This window comes from Crocodylus porosus, unplaced genomic scaffold (assembly GCF_001723895.1).
Source record: "Crocodylus porosus isolate Cpor-Errol unplaced genomic scaffold, CroPor_comp1, whole genome shotgun sequence".
NCBI lineage: Eukaryota > Metazoa > Chordata > Crocodylia > Crocodylidae > Crocodylus > Crocodylus porosus.
In genome coordinates, this window is record NW_017728913.1 from 23366238 (window position 1) to 23386641 (window position 20404).

Consider the following 20404-nt stretch of genomic DNA (forward strand, 5'->3'; position numbering starts at 1 on the left):
TGATTTAACTTTTTTTCTTTTTAAGCAGGAAAATTGGGGCCCTCCTGCACAATTGAAACACTGCAGGGAGACATGTCACCTTGAAGTCAGTGGACTGACTGAGTGGCTGCTGTTTCACTTTGAAATACTTCCCTTCCAGCTTTTGAAAGCATAAGTAACAGCATAATGCAGTAACTCAGGAGTCATGGTGGGAGGTCAACATCTCCTCTCCTTCTCTGTTTTTTTTTTAAATAAGTTCTTTACGAATTCCAAGCTTCACTTTTTAACTATAAAAATAAAACTGAGAAGCCTCTACAGTTCTGTGCTAGCAGTGGCACAGACATTTTTCATTAAGGTAGAATTTCTTACTGTCATTTCAGTGTTCAGTGCCCTGAAATAGTTTAAAATAAAAATTTTTAACTTTAAAATGCATGTTTATATTACACATGTGGAAAATAACATCTATAAACAATGGAAAGCATTTTCTAAAAAAAAAAAATATTCAAGAAGTAGCTAATCAGTCCTTCCTGTGCAGAACTCTCCAGTGCTTCCTTTTTCAAAATAGAGCTCATCTTTTCATGAACTGGGAAGTCAACTGATCTTTCTGCTCTCTCTTTCCCCTCCTTTGCCTTTCCCTCCCAGGGAAATGCAGGCTTTACAAAACGTTCTCTATCTGGGCAGAATTGGCCCTTTGTCCACTGACTGCAAAAGAAGACAGTATTTTTTTGTTCCTCCTGTCTTCTATATCATCAACCATTTGCTGTTCCTTCCTGCTCAGCAGTCCCACACCTGCGAAATTTTTATCCAGAATCTTTACTAAGTTATGCTCAGCTGGAGCCTGGGTGCCTAAATTTAAGGCTCAGCATCCTTTACAATATCTGCAATGGTGCTTCAGAGGCAGAACTACAGAAAATCAATCTAAGGAAACAACATATGGGGAGCAAAAGACTTCAGAATGGACATGACTTGTGAACAGCCTACACAGAGACAATCAAGAAAATTAGGGCAAAATAACTAAATGCGTGAAGTTAATGCACAGAAGTTCAAGTACATTAAACCCCCAGGCAGAGGCAGTTTAATGTGCTTTAACTGACATGCAGTAACTTCACAGCTTTAGTTAATTTGTCAGCTTTCCCGAGTAACCCCATATAGCAAACTCTTAAAATATCTTGGCAAGAGTAACTGGCACAAACAAGGAACTGGATTAATTGCTCTGTAGAATTCTTTGCAACAACAATACATCTGCAGCAATGTCAAAGGCTATGGACAGGAGTTTGTGCATTTTTCCCAGCACAAAAAGAGAGCATACAGCCATTCACGCAGTTTTTGCAGAAAAGAATTGGCTCTTCCATGAAAAAATGAGAGCCCTTCTTCCAATGAGGAAGACCACCCTTCTCTCAGGAAAGCTTGAATGGCTGTATGCTCTGGAGGACCCCCAGTAACCCACAGTGCTCCCTCCCTTGGAAGGAAAAGCACTGATTTCCTGCTAGCTCACCCTATGGGAACTCTGCTGCATTCTCCTAGGGCTGGATGTGGCTAGTCCATCTGCCTCTCGCCTCACCAGATAGGAGGGATTCTCCCACAGCTGGATCTGTCCTGGACTAGGACAGATCCAGCTGCTCTGCCTCCTGCCCCATGCACAGTTCCAGGTAACGCAGCACAGCTACTTTTAGCTGATGCCCACATGGTATCAGTTGGAGACAATCTGTCTGCCATCGGACTGTGTGGGAGTAGGAGCGGATAGTGAGGGAGAAGCTACACATCATCCCCTGGCAGAAGAGCTTTGAGGTGACTTTATTGCTATCCAGGCATAGGGTTGGAAGGCTTGTACACCCTCCCCTCACTACTTTTTTCAGCTGCAAATTTCCAGTGCTTGAATTGAACACTTGACCCTATCCAAAGAAACTGATGCAAAGGATTCTAAGATGTACCTGCAAAAGGGGTGGGTGGGGACTTTCTATCACAGAATGAGAGAAATCTGCTGGAAAGGAAAAGAAAAAGAAGACACAGAACAGAAGTTCCAGGCTGGCCTGCTGTAGAATAAATATAGAGGGTTTTGCATTATTCCAGTGTCCTTCAGATGTTTCAGCCACTTCCAAGTTGTTTCTTTCTCACATCCTTCATCTTTTCCAAAACATACACAATGACATTTTCAGGAAGGCAGGTGTCATCAGGAGCACATTAGAGATAAAATATTTGCACTCAGAAGGATCGCTCATATTCACTTGTTATGCAAGTGTGAAGACATAACACTAACTAACAGTCTCATGCCAACCTGCCACCCACTAATTAGCTGAACTGCAGAATCCTCAGCTGAACTGCATTTGCAACCTGGACAAGAAGCCTGATGAGAACATGCTTATATAACATGGCAAGTAAGATGGTGTTTTCTGTGCTCTGGCATAAATTATTCTGTGTGGGATGGTCCTTTCATTCCATTCATAATGAAAGATGTTGAACAATTCATTCGGGACTTTGCCACCCTTGAGTTGCATAGTTCTCATCCTGAACTCAGGGAAAAGAGAAGTGCATTCACTCCCCCCACAATAAATATACCCTATATGTAGTGTATTCATGTAACACAACACAGCAACATCCTATTATATTTACTTAAGCTGAAAATAACCTACCAACACCATTTTTTTTTGTTTCCTAGTTAGATGTCCTTCTTTCTGGGTGTGTGAGCAGGATTCAGGCTAGCTGATAACATGTTCCAAGTCATCTCTTAAAGGACTTGATTTATTCCATGTTTTTTCTTCTCCCTTAAACTTACTCTAAGTGGTAACAAATTTCAATTTTACTTACACACTTGGTCGAGTTTGTGGCCGTAAATGTGCTGTTTGGTCAGCTGATCCAGACACAGGCCTTTGTACTAGTCCTGCAGAAGGTGGCCCTGAAGATGTTGAAGCAATGACTGTGGCAGACAAAAGAGGAGGTGGCGGAAGAGGGGGATTTATATTCTAGGATTAAAAGAAAAATAAGAACAAGCGGTGTTGGTCTTGTTCAATAAGCTGCAAAATGTACAGTATGTTAAGATACCAAAAAAAAGTAACAGTAAGCAAGTTGAGCAAGCACAAAACTACCATCTGTTGGAAAGATATAGCTGGACAACGTGGTTTCTCCCTCTTCTACCCCCCCTCTTTTTCCAATTAAAGATCTTGACGTCATGACAGCCAATTAAGCAAACAGACAAGCAATTTCCCAGTGCAGGAGAAGCTGAAAGTGTTGTTTCTAATTATAACAAACAACATTTTTATGAGAATTCTTAAATAAAGCCCATGGGGGAGGGTTTTACATCCTACTCTTGAACAGACTTCAATCCGTGGTTGTTTTTGTAACATGAGACTAACAAACAATATACAACAATTCACTGCACCCAAAACCACCCCTCCTGGTGAAAATTCCCTTTGATGTGTGGGCTTTAAAAAGCAAGAACAATATCAGACCACAGTCACTGTGCTATTGTTGCCACTTTCACTTATTCTTTCATTTAAAAGTGCCAGCTTTGAAATTCAGTATTATCACAATTGGTAATCTTTAACAAGCACACCAGAAAAAGCCACAGTCCCTTTCCAGGCAGTAAGGGGGTTCTGCCTACAGGATTCCATTCCTTTTGAAAAATCAATGGAGCAATTGTTACCTTCTGATCTATAAAACCTTAGATAATTCGTTAGGACCCTATGTACTGACACTCCTGGGAAAATGGGCCCACAAAGGGGGACTGCCTTTTGCTCTCTCTCCCCCCCCAAATATTTGAACTTCAGCATGCAAGAACTGAATCAGAAAAAGGTGATAAAAAAAGCAAAAACTGTTTTTACACATCATGCTTCATAGCAGCAGGGGCCATCGTTGTTGGCAGGGATGCCACAAATTAAGCTACACGCCCTGATTCCCTTCCCCTGACCGATCTGCTGCTCTGCTTTTTGCTTCCTGCCTTGTGCTCCCTGCCTGGTCTATTATTCTGTTTTTTGCTCTTTGTCCTATCTGCCGCTGTTCTGCATGCCCCTGCCTGATCTGCCAAGTGCCCCACATAGAGGTTGCCCATGATACTTGTGCTGCAGGTTGGCCACCCCTGCCCTACTGTAACACAAGTTTCTAATTTATGAACAAATTTCTGATGCCTGTTCATTTCAGTACATGAACACATAAATACTTATTACTACCATGACATTTATAATTAAAATACCTTTCAATTAGCATTTTTCTCCCTGATCAGCTAATTTTCTCAAGTTTTTCTTTTCAATTCTTCCAAACAATAATCCAATTCTTCTCACCAAAAATTCACACAATACATGCCACAGTGGGCTAATCATTCTACGACATTCAGTCTATATGCTAATAAAAAGACAGCTTCATAAAATTCACTCTCACACTTCTAGTCTACAGTAATGACTTGTTTGATCATAGTGTTTAAAATCTGTCAGAAATAGTCACAGATCACTGTAACTTGTAACTTCAGTATAAGGACAACGTATTTCTCCAGAATACGTAATCAGTCTGAGTAGGAAGGCAAGCCGTGAAATGGTTCCATCTTATTTTCATTGAAAACTCTTGATTATATACAGATTCATGACTTCCAAACAGGTATGTAAACAGGTCCCTAAGCCCTGTAGGAGGCTTTTGTAGGAGAGTTTGCTCCCTGAGGAGCCCTCAGCCAGCTCCCTAAAGCAATGCTCAGTGCTTAAAGAAGCAAACAAAACAAAACCCCATCTTGTCCTGGACACTAGGACAGGACACCCTTTTGCCTCAGCCCCTCCTTGCAGAAAGCTGTTCCCTGCACAGCTTGCTTCCTCCTATTTTTGCCTTTGCCCGGGAACTTTTAAATCTTGCTGCTTACCCAAATGCCCCAAACCTGGACTTCCTTAACAGGACTGACTCGTCCTCCTTAAAAGGGACAGAATACCTTGTTACAGGGCAAACTATACCCCAGACAGAGAGTGTATATGCAGGGTTGCCAACTGAAGAATTCTTGTTTTTTTAAACTGACAATGTCCAAGCTTTTTACTGACATATATGTTTTTACTGACAATTATTTTACATAACGTAAACAGGCAACTCTTCTGCCAGGCCCTGGATGGCAGTAACAAGGGCCAGATTCAAATGCAGGGGTTCAGCACCAACTTTTAACAGTCTTACTTGACTGTAGCAATAGTTTTACATTGTGCTTCCCCCACCACAGGGGTTCCCTGCTCACCCCCACACACCTGATACCTGCAATTGTACCCTGCATTGTGCTGCTCCCAGCCCTGCCCAGCCCCCAACTTTACTTCTGCTGACCCTGCTCTCCCTGTCTTGGCACAGATACCCACCCATCCTTTCTCCCCCTCCCAGGCCTGTAGCACCATACTGGTTGAATTGCCCCCTCCCTGCCACACCCTGTACCTCAGACTGCAAGAGTCCACACAGCCCTGCCTATCTTCGAGCCCAATAGGATGCAGCAGCAGCATAAGGCTGGGGGTGAGGGGGCTATGGAAGCTCCCATAGACCACAAAAGCCCTGACCTCCCTTCAGGGTGCTACACTCCCACTCAGAAACACGGTGCTACCGCTCTGCTCCTTATGTTGTACCCAGCCTCAGTCTGATGATGGATCTTCAACCAAGTTGTTGCTTAGTTTTCTATGGACAGCTCCATTTTTTCCCCCCAGACTTTAAAGACGAGGATTTGTAGCCCCTTTTTTTTATGGACTGTCCATAAAATTAAGGACAGTTGGCAATCCTGCACGATCCTCCAAGAACGATGTAATTGTGTGATTTGATTAAAACAATTCACATCAGACAGTATCAATATCTATTCTAGACCAGGACGTCAAAAAACAAAGTTTTAGAAATGGGTTGGCATTGTGTATTAAAACTATCAAACCTGCTTTATATTTTTCTGATTACACTGGACCAAGGGGAAGAGCCTATAAAGGACTTAGGCACTTAAGAAATGGCACTAAACACATTTAGGCACCACTCCCCAACCCCCGGATGGAAAAGAGTGCATGGGGAGAATCAGACACCTCAGAATGATGATTAAGAAAACCCACCACGCGAGTAAGCATCTGACAGCATGCAAGATTTTGCAAAAATAAATGCTAAGCACAGAAGAATGTCTGGAATTCCTCCCCTCCAGTATGCAGGCACTAAACTCAGTGCTATAGGTGAGCACCTCCATCTCCTTGGGATCCCCAGTCTGGAATTGTATTATGACAGATTACAAAGAATTGAGCAGGATTTAGCATCGTCTTTTAAAACATAGGCCTTCCTCAACCTGATATCTCAAGCTACCTCTCTGGAGATTGCCCTAACCACCAAGCTATTGGCAAGGCTGACTGTGGCACTTTACATCACTCCTGTAGAAACTGGGTCACTGTGCAGGAAGGAGCAAGAAGCAAAACTCCAGATCTTCACTCCCCTCAAGTAAGTGCACAAAACGCTATCTATGCTCCCTCTTGCCTGCCCTCTTTTTAGTCCCTTGAATCTCACAACATACATTCACACACAATAGCCAGGCAGGATCAGTTTATACTTATAAAATGTGTATCCTACACAGGATGTGTTTTACATGGATATATGTGTGTTATGAGGAGAATTCTTAATGAGTTAAAATACAACTCACAATCACTACTCTGTTCCATTTTATTCAGATTCTCATGCTGCTGCCCACTCTCACCATACCTAGTATTATTGAGATGAAAGCTGGAATGAACTATAGCCCAATTAAACATGTTAACACTTGGCAAGAATCTAGAAAGCTAAACAAAATACCTGATGGGCTGTAGACAACAAATACTCCACAGATTGCATTGCTACAACTTAATAAACTAGATTTGAATGCTTTAGCCAAGGTTTCAGAAATTCTGGCATACAGCCATCTCGTTTGCAGATACTGAGAAACAAATCTGTTTCCAGTTCAAGCCAAGTTTGACAGCTTCTGTATTGAATGTTTCACAAAAGGACATGTGCAAAAATAAGTGATTTAGTAAAACCACTTGTGCTGGTTAAATAGGACGGTTTATCTAATGAAATGGAAAGTGAAAAATTAAAGTTTTCTGCAAATGATTCTTCAGCCATAGAATGTACTCCCAAATGCTGACACCAACATTTAAAAGACATAAAAAACCTTGACAAGCAGCTGTGAGCTTTCAAACATGAATAAATACCACATACCTTATTCTGCCTCAAAATAGTGAAACCAATACTTTATTTAAGCTTGAAAAATGCCAATAGCAACTCCTCCTGTGCCTGTGCTCAAGACACCCTAATTTAATATTAAAATTCAAAGGTAAAGCTACTGTTTCATCTGAATCAACTCAATATTGGAGTATCAGGTTAAACACCAAATAAGCAAAGTCAAACAAACAAACAAACCTTTGCCATCCCTCATCACATCCAAAAAAGGCTGGAGAAAATAGGAAGCTAGCATTATGCCCAGAGGGTTAAGTAATTATGGCTCAAGTCTAAAAACATTCCTGAACTCTGACCCTGAACAAGTAAGAGCAGCCATACTGATATAATCTCACTTTATTTCTTCTGATTACTGCTCTGAACCTATCAAAATTATCTTCATTTTATCTAGATTAAACCCCAGACAGTGAGCTCTTATTTAAACCCTCTCCTGCAAAGTTATTTATACTAGTGATCTGGCTGGTTGACTGTAAGGAAGGTATAGAACTAAGTGCCATCAGGACACTAAAAGCATGGTATGCCTTGTGATAATGCTCCAGGCAGGCTCATATTTACAGCTGTGCAACTAGGATGGAAACCTGCCATGCCATTTCTGAGCAGACGCAGAATGACCTCTAATTTCCCAGTAAGTCCTCTGAGATAAAACAGTGTAACCACTCAAAGCAACTCCATCCATTCCTAGCCGTTAACTTTGAACAGGTCAACATCATTTCAGGTTCAGTGGCACCTAAAGGCAACAATCTGTAAACTGTCTGCAGGAAATTGTTACCCAAACTCATCATTATAATTTCAGTCTTTTACAGAATCTAAAGGCATGATGAACATAAAGAGGTAGTGAGCTGTGTTAGTCTGAAGTTAGGCAGAAGGCAGGGTAGATATGCACCTTACAGGGTGCGTCTGCATGTGATATTAATGCTATAAAGGCTTACTGCACAGTAAAATACTGTGCAGAAAGCCTTCCCTGGGAGCATGTCTATACGCGTTCCCTACTGGGAGCAAATCCGCTTCCAATGGGTGCAGCCCAGTACATGGCTGATCGTACCCTATTCTGGCCCCTGCAACAGCCACAGGGAGCTTCAGGATCCCCGGGGTACTAGCGTGGGGGCTCGCAGGGAGCATGGGGCTGGTCCCAATGCACATGGGGCCAGGAGAGCTCTGTTGGTTGCAGCAGCAACTGTCTCCTGACCCTGTGCACATCAGGAGGGGTCCTGATGTGCATGGCGCTGAAAGCCAGATGCTCTTCTGGTCCCATACACATAGGGACAAGCCCTGTGCCCAGTGGGGCTTCCCCATGTAGCTGGGGGCTGGTTGGGAGCTGCCCCAGAAGCAGCACAGCTCCTAGACAGCCCCCAGCTGGGCAGAGAAGCAGAGAGCTTTCCAGCCCCAGTGCTGCTCAGCTCCCAGCATCTGTGGGGAGCCAGGAGCTGAGCAATGCCAGGACTGGGGGAGTTCCCTGTACCCTGTGGCCCCCTGGTGTTGGGCCTGACTGGGAAGAAATTTGCTGTTAGTCAGCATCTATACATGTGTTAGTTAGTTTACTACCTGTATTTACAGGTAATAGCTAACTGCACAGTAGACTAATTTACAGTACAGCAAATGATGTATGCATATAGATGGTGATGCTTTACTACACAGTAGATTAGTCTACTGTGCAGTAAAGCATCTCATGTAGACATGCCCACAAGCTAGCTTAATAATGTATATAGAAAGCATAAGCTTTTGTGAACTTGAGCATCTGATGAAGTGAACTTGAGTTCACAAAACCTTATGTTCTCTATATACCTTATGTACTTAGTTTGTGAGGTGCATCTCTACCTTGCCTTCAGGATGACTATAAGCCAATACATTTATTTCTCTTACTCCTACTTCTCAAAGGAGCTCTAACTCTACTAATCCAAATCATCTCTTTCCTCTTCAGAATCACTTGGTTTACTACATGCATTTTCTTTAAAGATCTTCAAAAAGGCAAAATGTCAAGTTATTTAACCACTAAAATGTATGCCATTCAAATTATAAAGTTTTTTTGTTTTCTTTTGTTTTTTTTACAGTGAAGGAGAACTGCTGGCAACTTCTTGAAACTATTTTATTTAAGCTTTCAGAAGCAGTGATCTCAGTCTCATAAATATCAAACCAGGTTTTCCCCAGTAGTACAGCAGTTTGCTAGTCATGTAGCCAACCAATACTGAAATATAAAAAACACTCTCTTTTCTAACTCCTATGCATACTGACATTAGTCCCCAGCTTTAAACTACACTTCTCACAGACCTTTTGTTGTAATGGATGCTGTTCTGACGAATGCCCAAAATATTGTGAAGAAAATAAGAATCATTGCATGCATGCATTATCCTCCAAGTAGGGATACAACCTCTCAACCATAAAATGGTCTTATACATAGGTGTACCTACAAGATCCATGGGGTCGTCATCTCCAGAAATCCCTCAGACCTGTCCAGAAACCATTTGCTCAATAACTCAAACACAAGAGGGCTCATAACATCCTTCCTAAAAACATCCTCCTTAAAGGAAGAACCAGGACAATAGTTTTTCCTTTGTTAGTCTTCAGAGATTAAGATAGATATATACCTTCAGAGATTCTTTGTGGATAAGATACCCTCTTTTTACTTAGAAGTTTACTAGGAATCCCATTGTGCCTCTTTTCAGTTCCTCTTCCTTTCTCTCTCTCCTCAGTCCAATTCGGAATAAGATAAAAAGGAGCTGTATCAAATGGACTGGCATTTGTACCAGCACAGAGTCAATACACATAAAATAAGAGCTACCACTTTTACATAGCACAGCTGAAGAAACACCAGGCTGAAATTACTGGGTTGCTTAGGGTTGTGGCATGTTTGATGGGCAGAAACATCAATCAAAGGAGGCAAAATTCTGATGCAAATGATTCCAGGTACCTCCCTGCTATGTCTGACTTCCCACAGTGTTCAGGAATTCCAAAGAAATGTTAAAGGAAGAATCTTAAAAAGTCAGTGCAGTAGTTCCCACTTGATGCATCTACACGAGATGTTTACTAAGCAACCGACTAATCGGCTGCTCAGCAAATGTTGCACATCTACGTGTGTGCCCCTATTAAGTCAGAATGAACTAATTTGCTTGCGCGCATGTAGATGCTGCCCCAGCTAGCTTGGGTATGCAGGTGCTTCAGTGCAGGGGCTGCCTATTGGCTAGCCCTACACTGAAAGTACCCTCATGCCCCAGCCAACTCCTCTGCAGCACACTGAGCTGCGGAGAGCAGCCCTGGGTTGGCAGGCTGACCCCCCCAGACCTCCTGCCAGCAGGGACTGCTCCAACCTGGCTCAATGTGTTGTTTGTCTGGGTGAACGTGCAGATGTGGTGTCTGGGAGCAATAAACTCTGGAGCAATAAGCTCCGGCATTTATTCATGCTCATTAATAGCAGGTGTAGACACACCCATTTGGTCAACAATGGCTAAGTTGTATCAAGATTTCATAGATTTCATAGACATTAGGGCTGGAAGGGACCTCGGGAGATCATCGAGTCCAGCCCCCTGCCCAAAGGGCAGGAAGTCAGCTGGGGTCATAGGATCCCAGCAAGATAAGCATCCAATTTACTCTTGAAGGTGTTCAATGTAGGTGCTTGAACCACCTCCGCTGGCAGACTGTTCCAGACCTTGGGGGCTCGGACAGGAAAGAAATTCTTCCTTATGTCCAGCCTGAAACGGTCTTGCAGGAGTTTGTGACCGTTCGACCTCGTCATCCCTTGGGGCGCTCTGGTGAACAGATGTTCCCCCAGATCCTGGTGGTGACCCCTGATAAACTTATAGGTGGCCATCAGATCACCCCTGAGCCTGCGCTTTTCCAGGCTAAAGAGTCCCATGGCTCTTGACAAATGTCAATAAGGATCTATAGATATCAGTAATAATTATGATCCCAAGAGAGTACTGCCAGACTGGTCAGTCCAGAATGCATCAGTATAATTTATGGATAAAAATTCTACCTTATGCAAGTACAATACAGCCACCTGGAACAGGATCTGTCTAGCAAACTATTATATATATATTATATATAAAAAAGAAGAGGATATAACATGGGGGAATTAACAAGGAACTACTTGTTCACTACGACTGTAGACTGCATCCGCTAAAAAACATTGCATCTAATTTAACCTGTGGCAAAGAATACAAGAATCATCTGCCTTTAATTTGTATATATGGAAAGAACAAAGCTGCTCTTAGACACTATATTTTTTCTGCTCATCAGGAAGAAAACTGAATTCATCCAGAGAAAATATACTAGATGCTACTTAATGTCTGAGCTAGATAACCACTATTGGGTTGTCTATGCTGATTAGCATCATCTTCCATAACAAGGGGGCATCTAAATGCATCAGTCTCAAAACAGTCTCGAGACAAAACTACTGAAATTCACCCTCCTTAAGTCAGGAGTCCTGGGTGACTGGAACTGAAGAATTTTAAAAGAGTTGACCAATGAGCTCTCTGGAGTGTAAAGGTTTATTTTTACTAAGTCCTGAACTACTGGGGAAATTTAAGGGGACTGAAAGAAAAATTCCCATTCCAATAATTAAAATGATTAAAATGGCATAGTATGAGTAATCATAAAACTTCTAAGCCTGGTAAAGTAACAGCTGATACACAAAGCAAGAGGGTAGTACAGACTAAGGACAATTAACATAGGCTTATGGAAAATAAGACCTTTCAAAAATGAACTTGACATTTTTTTAATTATATTTGGTGGGTGAAATTTATAGTGTTGTTAGAATAAGGCTTTTGAGTTGGTACCTCATAACACTGTGATTAAGAAAGAGGAACTACAGAAAATCAACCTGGTTTATATTACAAGCTGGCTAATTAATACCTCTCAAAATCTAACACTAAGTAGGCATCTGTCACCTATTTGGTGCATTAGGGTATTATGGTCAGTCCCAGCTCCATTCTATTTAATATTTTAAGAATGACCTCACTGCACTTGAGCAAGACAGAGATGATAACAGTGGACAAAAGAAAGCATTCCAAACAGCTGTTTCAGTTTCCTTTTATTGAAGATCAAAGGTCTTTCTGAGCCTAGGCACGCTAAGGACTAATGTGGCCAGCATCAGAACCCTTTGACTTTCCTACCCTGAATAACAACATAGCCATTTACAGCTGTCAGCTAAAAGCTGCCTTTGGCATGAGTCTGGAGTGAATCTCAAGTTCTTGCCTTTCAAGACATTTTAACTGGTCTGCCACTGTACAAAATGTAGACATCCATGGATGACCGATTCAGTCCATAGTTCAGGAGTGTTCCAAGATTCTACATTTATGCTAAGATTTCATATTGCAACATCTACCATCTCCAGCGGACTTGAAGACTATATCCCATCTTGGTGAACGATGACCTGAACTCAGTTAATCAAGTCATTTGGCTTGACTATAGCAATAAAATATATCTAGGGACAAAGCCTCAGCACTTAGGAAACTCCAACTGGTACAGAACACTGCAGCAGGCTTCCTCAGCAACACAAGTTATCATAAACCTTGGACTTTTGTACACTGGTCTATTGATTGCAGAATAATAAATATGAGTTTGAAATGTTCGATGTCCTGGGTCCAGGGTATGTAAAGGACTGGCAAGCTCCAGAATGATGACTGTGGCAGACAACTTTGCTCCTTTATCCAACAGGACTTTTTACAAAGTTAAAGACTGTCTGTGAAGGAAAGACCTTTCTTGGGAACTGGCTAAGCACTGTAGAAGTACATTCCTTAGGAATGAAAGATCATCACAAACTTCACCATCTTCCAATTTAAGTGCAAGCAACATTTCTTTGAGCTTGTCTGCTTTAACATACTGTAACATAGGCCTACATTTTTTAAAAAATTCCAAACCAAATGACACTCTAGTACACAGACTTATTTGGGGAGAAGGTGTGAGGACAAATATTAGTTGTTTTATTGTGTGACAAATATTAGTTGTTTTATTATTGCACTACTGGAAAGCACCAAGATATCAGTATGAAAGATGTTGTGTAAGAACCTGCATAGAATAAAAGAAAATATATTATTCTTACTAATAATATTTGAGATGACATAAATGTAGGCAGAATGGTAAACAAAGAGGAGAAGCTCCTGAAAAGAGAGAGAGAGAGAGAACTTGGTAAACTAATTATAAACCTACAGCATACATTTTCAGATAGCCAGAAATTAAGTTATACATCTAGGGACAAAGAATCAAGGCCTTATTTACTGGATGAGAGAGTCTATCATGAGAAGCAGCAACTCTGAAGAAAATCTTGGTGGCTAGACGTGAACTCTCAATGTAACATCCAGACCAAAGGGGCTAATGCAGTCCTTAGGGTTATATACAATTGATTACTGCGTTGGAATAGGGAGGTTATACTATCCTTGCATTTTACACTGGTGTGATTGCTACTGGAATACTGTGCTCAGTTCTGAGCTTTATACTTCAACACCCACAAAACAAAAAACCCAACCACTAAGGGAGCATTCAAAGAAAAGCAGGCAGTATTACTGAAGCGTTGGAAAGCGTATCTTTAACCATAGGCTTAAGGAGCAGACTCTAGTTTAGGAGTGATTTGATTGCTACCTAAATACCTACACACAGGAACAGAAATCTGATAATGAAAAGTGTTTCAATCAAGGTATTAAAGGTGTAAAAAGTTAATGACTGGGACTTGAAATAATCCACATTTTTAACAGTGAAGGTATTTAAGTATTGAAACAAACTAGCAAAAGTTGTAATATATTCACAGATGGAACTGAAAGACAGGTTGCCATTAAGGATCCTTAGTGCCAAAATTTTTGCCATTGTTCAGCATGTACTACTGTCTATCACACATGTAATTACAAACAAGTCAAAAGTTTCAAACTAGCTTGCCAGTCGCAGAAAAGAGAATGACAACGGAAACAAAGGGAGCTTCAGTTTTGTTAAATGCTACTTACGCCAAGAGCAGCTTGGTAGGTGACCTCTGATGGGAAGGTAAATGAAGGCCCAGTTGTAACCGGACTGCTAGGGGGTGGGGTGACAATTAGCCCTGTGGTACTGATATGAACCTGTCAAAAAAAGGCTGATGTCAATTTTAAGTAGTTCTTGTAAAAAACAGATTGCCATGGTACAATAGCACAACTCAAGGTCATACCACTTGCATTCTGCTGTACCACCAATAGCAACTGCAGCAAGTACCTATGAGTTTCTGTTCCTAACTGGTATTGCATATTTGTAACTACCCTGCTGATTTTAGGCTTTATATGAAACAGAAATGAGCTTTCAGAAACACTAAATAAGAACTAAGAAGGAAAAACATATTTTACCAATGTTTATTTTTCTTGAATTGGTGGTAATGCAAAGAAACGTAAATGAAATACATTGATCTGGTATGAAAACTTCATGTATAATTGTCCCAACATTTTTAAATGTTCACTACTGCATTGTCTGCATAATTTTCGTCTTTACATGTAACAGAAATCATTACTACAATTTGACAACTGTAACTTATAATTGAGTTTTTACTGAATACCAGATTTATATACATCTATAAAAAAAATCAAGATGCCAAACTATTTTTACTACCATGTAGGCTTGTAAACACTTAAAGAATTCCTGAAGTTAAATCCTTTTCCTAGGTATGTTATTAATTTAGTTTCAGCATTTTATTCAAACTGGGCTACAAAAATGAAACAAAATAGTTTAGTTTCTAGGTTTTCATCTATTACAACAAACATGCTAGGAGTTTTCTTTTCTTTATAGCACTTCAAAAGCATATCTGAATTATAAAACCACTCACTGAACTTATAATTAAGAAAATACTTGTACTCGCACTGCAAAAGGACTTGTGAGTACAAGAACAAAATTTGGAATATAAAGTAAGTGAAAAGTGTCTTTACACACACTCTTAAAAGGATCATGTGCTTTTATTCTGTTATGTAAAATGTGTAATATATAGTTAATTTCTGATAAAATACCTGAGAGGGGGCACTGCAGGAAAGGCCTGTTAGTTCACTTATACGGGCTGCTGCAGTAGGGTTGCTGGAGCTGATAAGGACAGGAGGACTAATTTCCATTGAGTGACGATTCTGAGAAGACTGTGAGGACTTGTTGGACATGGTAAGGGAGGTAAAGGAATGTCGTTTTTTTGTGTTCTTCTTGGTATCAGTGTGCTTTTGTACTGAATTGTTGTGGGCTGCCCCCGAGGTACCTTCTCCAGAGTCTACAGCAGAACCTGAGGGCTTATCCAACTCTATCAGCTGCTTGGCTGCTGTGTTAAACTGAAAAAAAAAATCAATACATTAAGAAATTATTTTAGAAATCTTGAGTAGTAAGAAAAGGTAAGCAGTTGACTACAGGTTGTGAAAACAGTACTCACTTTTTTTCATAACTAGGAAATAAACTCAGATGTTTGGAATCCAGAAGGATTTCTGCTGTATTGACATACTCTATAACTAGTAGATGTCCAGGTACAAGTCTTTCACTACAACCTTAATGGCTTCACCAAAGACTGTGGTGTATTTTCCATGATGGGCAATTTGTAAGTCAGAAGGGGACATTTTTCTAAAAGGTGTGTTCTATTTTAAACAAGCATCAACACAAAGAGGTCTTTCACTTGGGTTACATAAGAGCTCAGAGTAAATGATCACCATGGTTCCTTCTGACATTTTAGTACATGAATCTATAGCTCTAATCTTCCTGAATGCCCATTCCACTTTAAGCCATTTGATCTTTGTCTAGATCAGAAGAAGACTCTTGGGAAGTTGTTGCAGCCATTCATCCTAGAGCATTTTTACCTCTCTTCTGTGTTTCTTTAGCAGCATTAACGAGGAACATACTTTTCATTTTAACTTATCTATACATAAGTCATCACTGACCACAAGATGAACATGAGCCTGCAATGCAATGCTGCGGCTAGTAAAGCGACCAAAACACTGGCTTGCATCTATAGATGTATCTCAAGCAAATCCCAGGACGTCATTCTCCCCTTATACTCCACTTTGGTGAGGCTGCAGCTGGAGTACTGCATCCAGTTTTGGGCTCCACAATTCAAAAAGGATGTAGAGAGCTTGAGAGAGTCCAGAGAAGAGCCATGCGCATGATCAGAGGTCAGGAAAACAGAACTTACAACAATAGGCTGAGAGCCATGGGGCTCTTTAGCCTGGAAAAGCGTGGGCTCAGGGGTGATCTGATGGCCACCGATAAGTTTATCAGGGGTAACCACTAGGATCTGGGGGAACGTTTGTTCACCAGAGCACCCCAAGGGATGACGAGGTCGAACGGTCATAAACTACTACAAGACCATTTCAGGCTGGACATAAGGAAGAATTTCTTTACTGACCGAGCCCCCAAAGTCTGGAACAGCCTGCCATCGGAGGTGGTTCAAGCACCTACATTGAACACCTTCAAGAGCAAATTGGATGCTTATCTTGCTGGGATCCTATGACCTCAGCTGACTTCCTACCCTTTGGGCAGGGGGCTGGACTCAATCCTCCGAGGTCCCTTTCAGCCCTAATGTCTATGAAATCTATGAAACATCTTTTTATGGATATCCTATCCACTGGAACAAATTACACTATAATAAATTGGCAACTAAATGCCATTTCTTCAGTACAGAAATACAGAATTCTGGGCATTTAAATGGTCTGAAAGTCAGGAAAATAACACTAAAGAAAAGTTTTACATTTTATTTTTCTTAAAACCATATTATTAACTACCAAGAAAGTCTATTTATAGTTCAAAACTACTGTATGGAGTCAGCATAAGCAGTCAAATTCATTCATGAGATAAAGCACATGTATAAATAGAATGCAAATGCATCTTTAAACATGTTAATTCATATTAATACTAATGCCTATTACAGAGTATGACTAATCTTTACTTGGGGAACTAGTCTGTAGCCAATTACAGGGAGGAAGAACTTTTTCCTGAAGAACAAGCAAGAAGAAAAAATGGGAATACATGTAGTCATTGTTTCTACATCTCAGCACAATCTTTCTTCTATTTACCTTAACCACCTTCCTGATGAGATTCCCGTAATGCTTACAAAAAGTTTTAAACAATACTCTGTTTAGCTAAAACTTCACTATAAATCAATTTCGTTATCTGTATTCTGAAAGCTCTCATTGTGAAATACATGCTGTACACAGAGAGAGGCAATCTATTTCCTGAGTAGCTTCCAATTTAAGATGGCAAGTAGTATCCATAAGGCAGTATAAAAGGATAGCTGTCATAATATGGTGTACTTGCACATGTGTACAAACCCGTTCAATGTCACTGGTATTAACTCACAAATTTCTGATAGTCTTTGTAGTAATCTAAGTGTTTTAAGTGGGAGTTGAGGAATCAGTTGAGAAAGAAATCCATAAAATCCTACAGCGTGTGTGTGGGGAAAAAAACAGCTGTGGAAAAAAGACAAAGGAGAGTCAAAGCTGGAATAGCAGACAGTTATCACAAGAAAAGACAGAAGCAGAAACATAGGAAAATGCAGAGACATGAAAAGACCTGAAGAACAGGACAAAAGGCTTGAACTTCAGTGCAATAGAAAGAGGGAGCTGGTGAAGGGATTAAAAAAGTAAGACATCATAATACAAGAGGCCAAAAGATGACTGTAGCTTCAGCATGCAAAATATTACAGAGAAGGCAAGATGGGTGACAAAAAGGCCACTGCGTTAAATAATACAGAAGGAAAATACCCCCCTAAGACCAAAGTGCACTAAAGCTCTTCTTGATGCTACCCTGGGACACAAATTATGACTTACAAAAGTTACTGCTGTGGAAAACACCAGAAATAACTTACTATAATTTGTGTTCAAGGGTAGAAAGGACCTAACCATGATGCTTAAAGGACCTAACCATGATGCTTTTATATGGAGTTCTGCCAATGAACTTTTGACCCCCTGGTATTTATTTCTAGTGTCAAAATTAGACATTTTATAAAAGAACTAAAAATGTACTTTTAACATGTTAAGCTGACTTTTTATTACAGAATGCAAATTTATTACAAAATGTTAAGCTGATTAGCTTCCAGATATGAAAGCAGGAGAGCACAAAGCAAATATATATATAAATTCAAATAGCTGAGGAAGATTGCTCTGACACTTGAATTGTCAGTCCTATCCAGCAGAGTAGAAAGGTAGTTAGGCACCGTGAAGATTAAACGTACTGTAGATTTTTATACAGTCAGCCATTTTATTTTCATTTTAGATTAAAATCCTTCCCAACGTTCATAAAAACAGACACAAACTAGGAAAATATATTTTACATAATGGCATCAACTGTTTATTTTCTTCTTGAATCCATACCCTATCTTCAGGTTATGTAATTAAGGTTTTGTTCCTAGATAACCCCAGAATACAGCAAGAAAATAATTTATAAAAACAAAAATCACCTACTGGTGAAGAGCAATTAGAAAGAGTGAAGAAATTATTTACAAGTCTCCAAAATCACTGCTAAAAGCTCCCTTGGGCACCTGTTTCACTTAATTATGTTTGTTTACCCCCTGAAACGATTAGTGCCTGCAGGATCTACTTACTCTAATACAGAGGGAACAACACATTAGAGAAAGACTGTGGCATGCTTTTAAAGACTGAACCAAGTTTAGTCAAGTATAAAGAATCTGCTGAACACTCCCTTCTGTAGGGAAACAACCATGGAAGTGCAAAAATGGCTAAAGAATGGAACACACTGCTTAATGGCCTTCTTTTGAAAAGGACCTGGAGACTGCAAGTTGCAGAGCAAAGCTGCTCACTTCTTCCTTGGGACAAGAAATGGAGAGTTCATATACAGTGACTCATAAATGTCCAAGGATCATTCAAGGGCTACCGATTAGTATAGTTCACTAGTGCTAGCTATAATAAGGAAAGAAAAACTGCAAAGCTCTTTAGTGCTACACACATGCATGTTTCCACAACTCTGATGATGCACAGATTTTTTTTGAATGAATCTCAACCTTTTTCACTCACATAACTACCTGAGCTGAAATACAGAGGGAGCTAGATTCTGTTCTGCCTCCTTCGTTATCAACAGAATGATTACAGACGTTCCAGTTGTTGGGTTGAATTTTACTATCCTTTACATCAAGATGCAAGATGTTCTGATATTCAGAGCAGAATCTGACCTTAGAAACAAGTTTTGTAGTGCTGGTACATGAGACAAGAAGAACAAGAACAGGGCTTTGAAGCCCTGATCTGCCTACAATTGGCTACAAAGAATGATGGAAATAAATTGCCCCCGTCCATACCAGGAGGGCAATCGCTTCCAGAACTCAAATGGGTTACAGGTCTTAGTGGATCTATTTTTTATATTAATTTTCAGAAACAGATCATCTTCCTAGTGCAGTGGTCTCCCAAGTGGGATGCACAAGACGATCCATTGGGGTGCGGGAAGAAAATATTAGAACTTCTATTTAGATTTTTTTTTATATATATATACATATATTGGGGGTGCGTGCTCAAAAATTTTTTACTGATAGGGGTGCGCGATCAAAAAAGTTTGGAGACCACTGTTCTAATGTAAGCTGGTTTGTATTGTATTGAGCTATTTTATAAAGGTTGTGCTATTTAGACATTTTCACTATAAAGGAAATTAAGTTGGTTTAAAATTATTGCTCTTCACACAGATCTGACACACGCCACATTACAATTTCTATTAAAGACATCTGATATTCTCTTTTTGAAAGCAATAAAAACATTCATTTTCAAAGCATTCATTGACATGCACCATATTATAACTTTCCACTAAAAACATTTGATGTTCTCTTTTTGAAAGAAATGCAAAACATTCATTTTTTGCATACATTTTTTCTGTTACAGACTTATGCTAGCTCTGGCTGACAAAACAAATGAAGATAAATTTATATTAAAAGGCTTGAGTCTCCTGTTCTTGATTCAGTACTACTATATGAGCCTGATTTTTCTTGATGCTATAATTAGATTATTCTGCCTAACGATGGTAAAGTAAGAAAATCTAGTAAACATAAGATTGAAAAAAACCCACACACAACAAAGCTGCCAGGAATGCAATCCCTTAACAGATATGGGATCAATTTAAATTTTTGTTTTGAAAAAAAAAATTTTTTGGACTGGAAGAAGGCTATTAAGGAATCTAATTTTGTTGTAACCTTGAATTCAACTTGCTTAAACTGGCAAATGGTCTGATGGATGCAATACTACAAATGACAGGTAACTTCTTAAAAACTGTACCAAAAGAAACTTTTCAATTGCACAGATAATAAAATATCACTGTGTTGTACATCTGGTAAGGATCCACTTATTAAAAATCTATG

The 20404-nt window shown here is 40.0% G+C and overlaps 1 protein-coding gene across 1 annotated transcript in view; it reads right to left on the minus strand.

Annotated features, from left to right (window-relative positions):
* Positions 1 to 20404, minus strand: part of SH3RF1 (SH3 domain containing ring finger 1) — a 148920-nt gene that overhangs the window by 22268 nt on the left and 106248 nt on the right. Inside the window, exons 4-6 of the mRNA XM_019534597.1 lie at positions 15096 to 15398; positions 14076 to 14186; positions 2785 to 2939 (exon numbers count right to left, since the gene is read on the minus strand). Of these exons, the coding sequence (XP_019390142.1) occupies positions 2785 to 2939; positions 14076 to 14186; positions 15096 to 15398 (569 nt within the window). The remainder of the gene's footprint in view (positions 1 to 2784; positions 2940 to 14075; positions 14187 to 15095; positions 15399 to 20404) is intronic.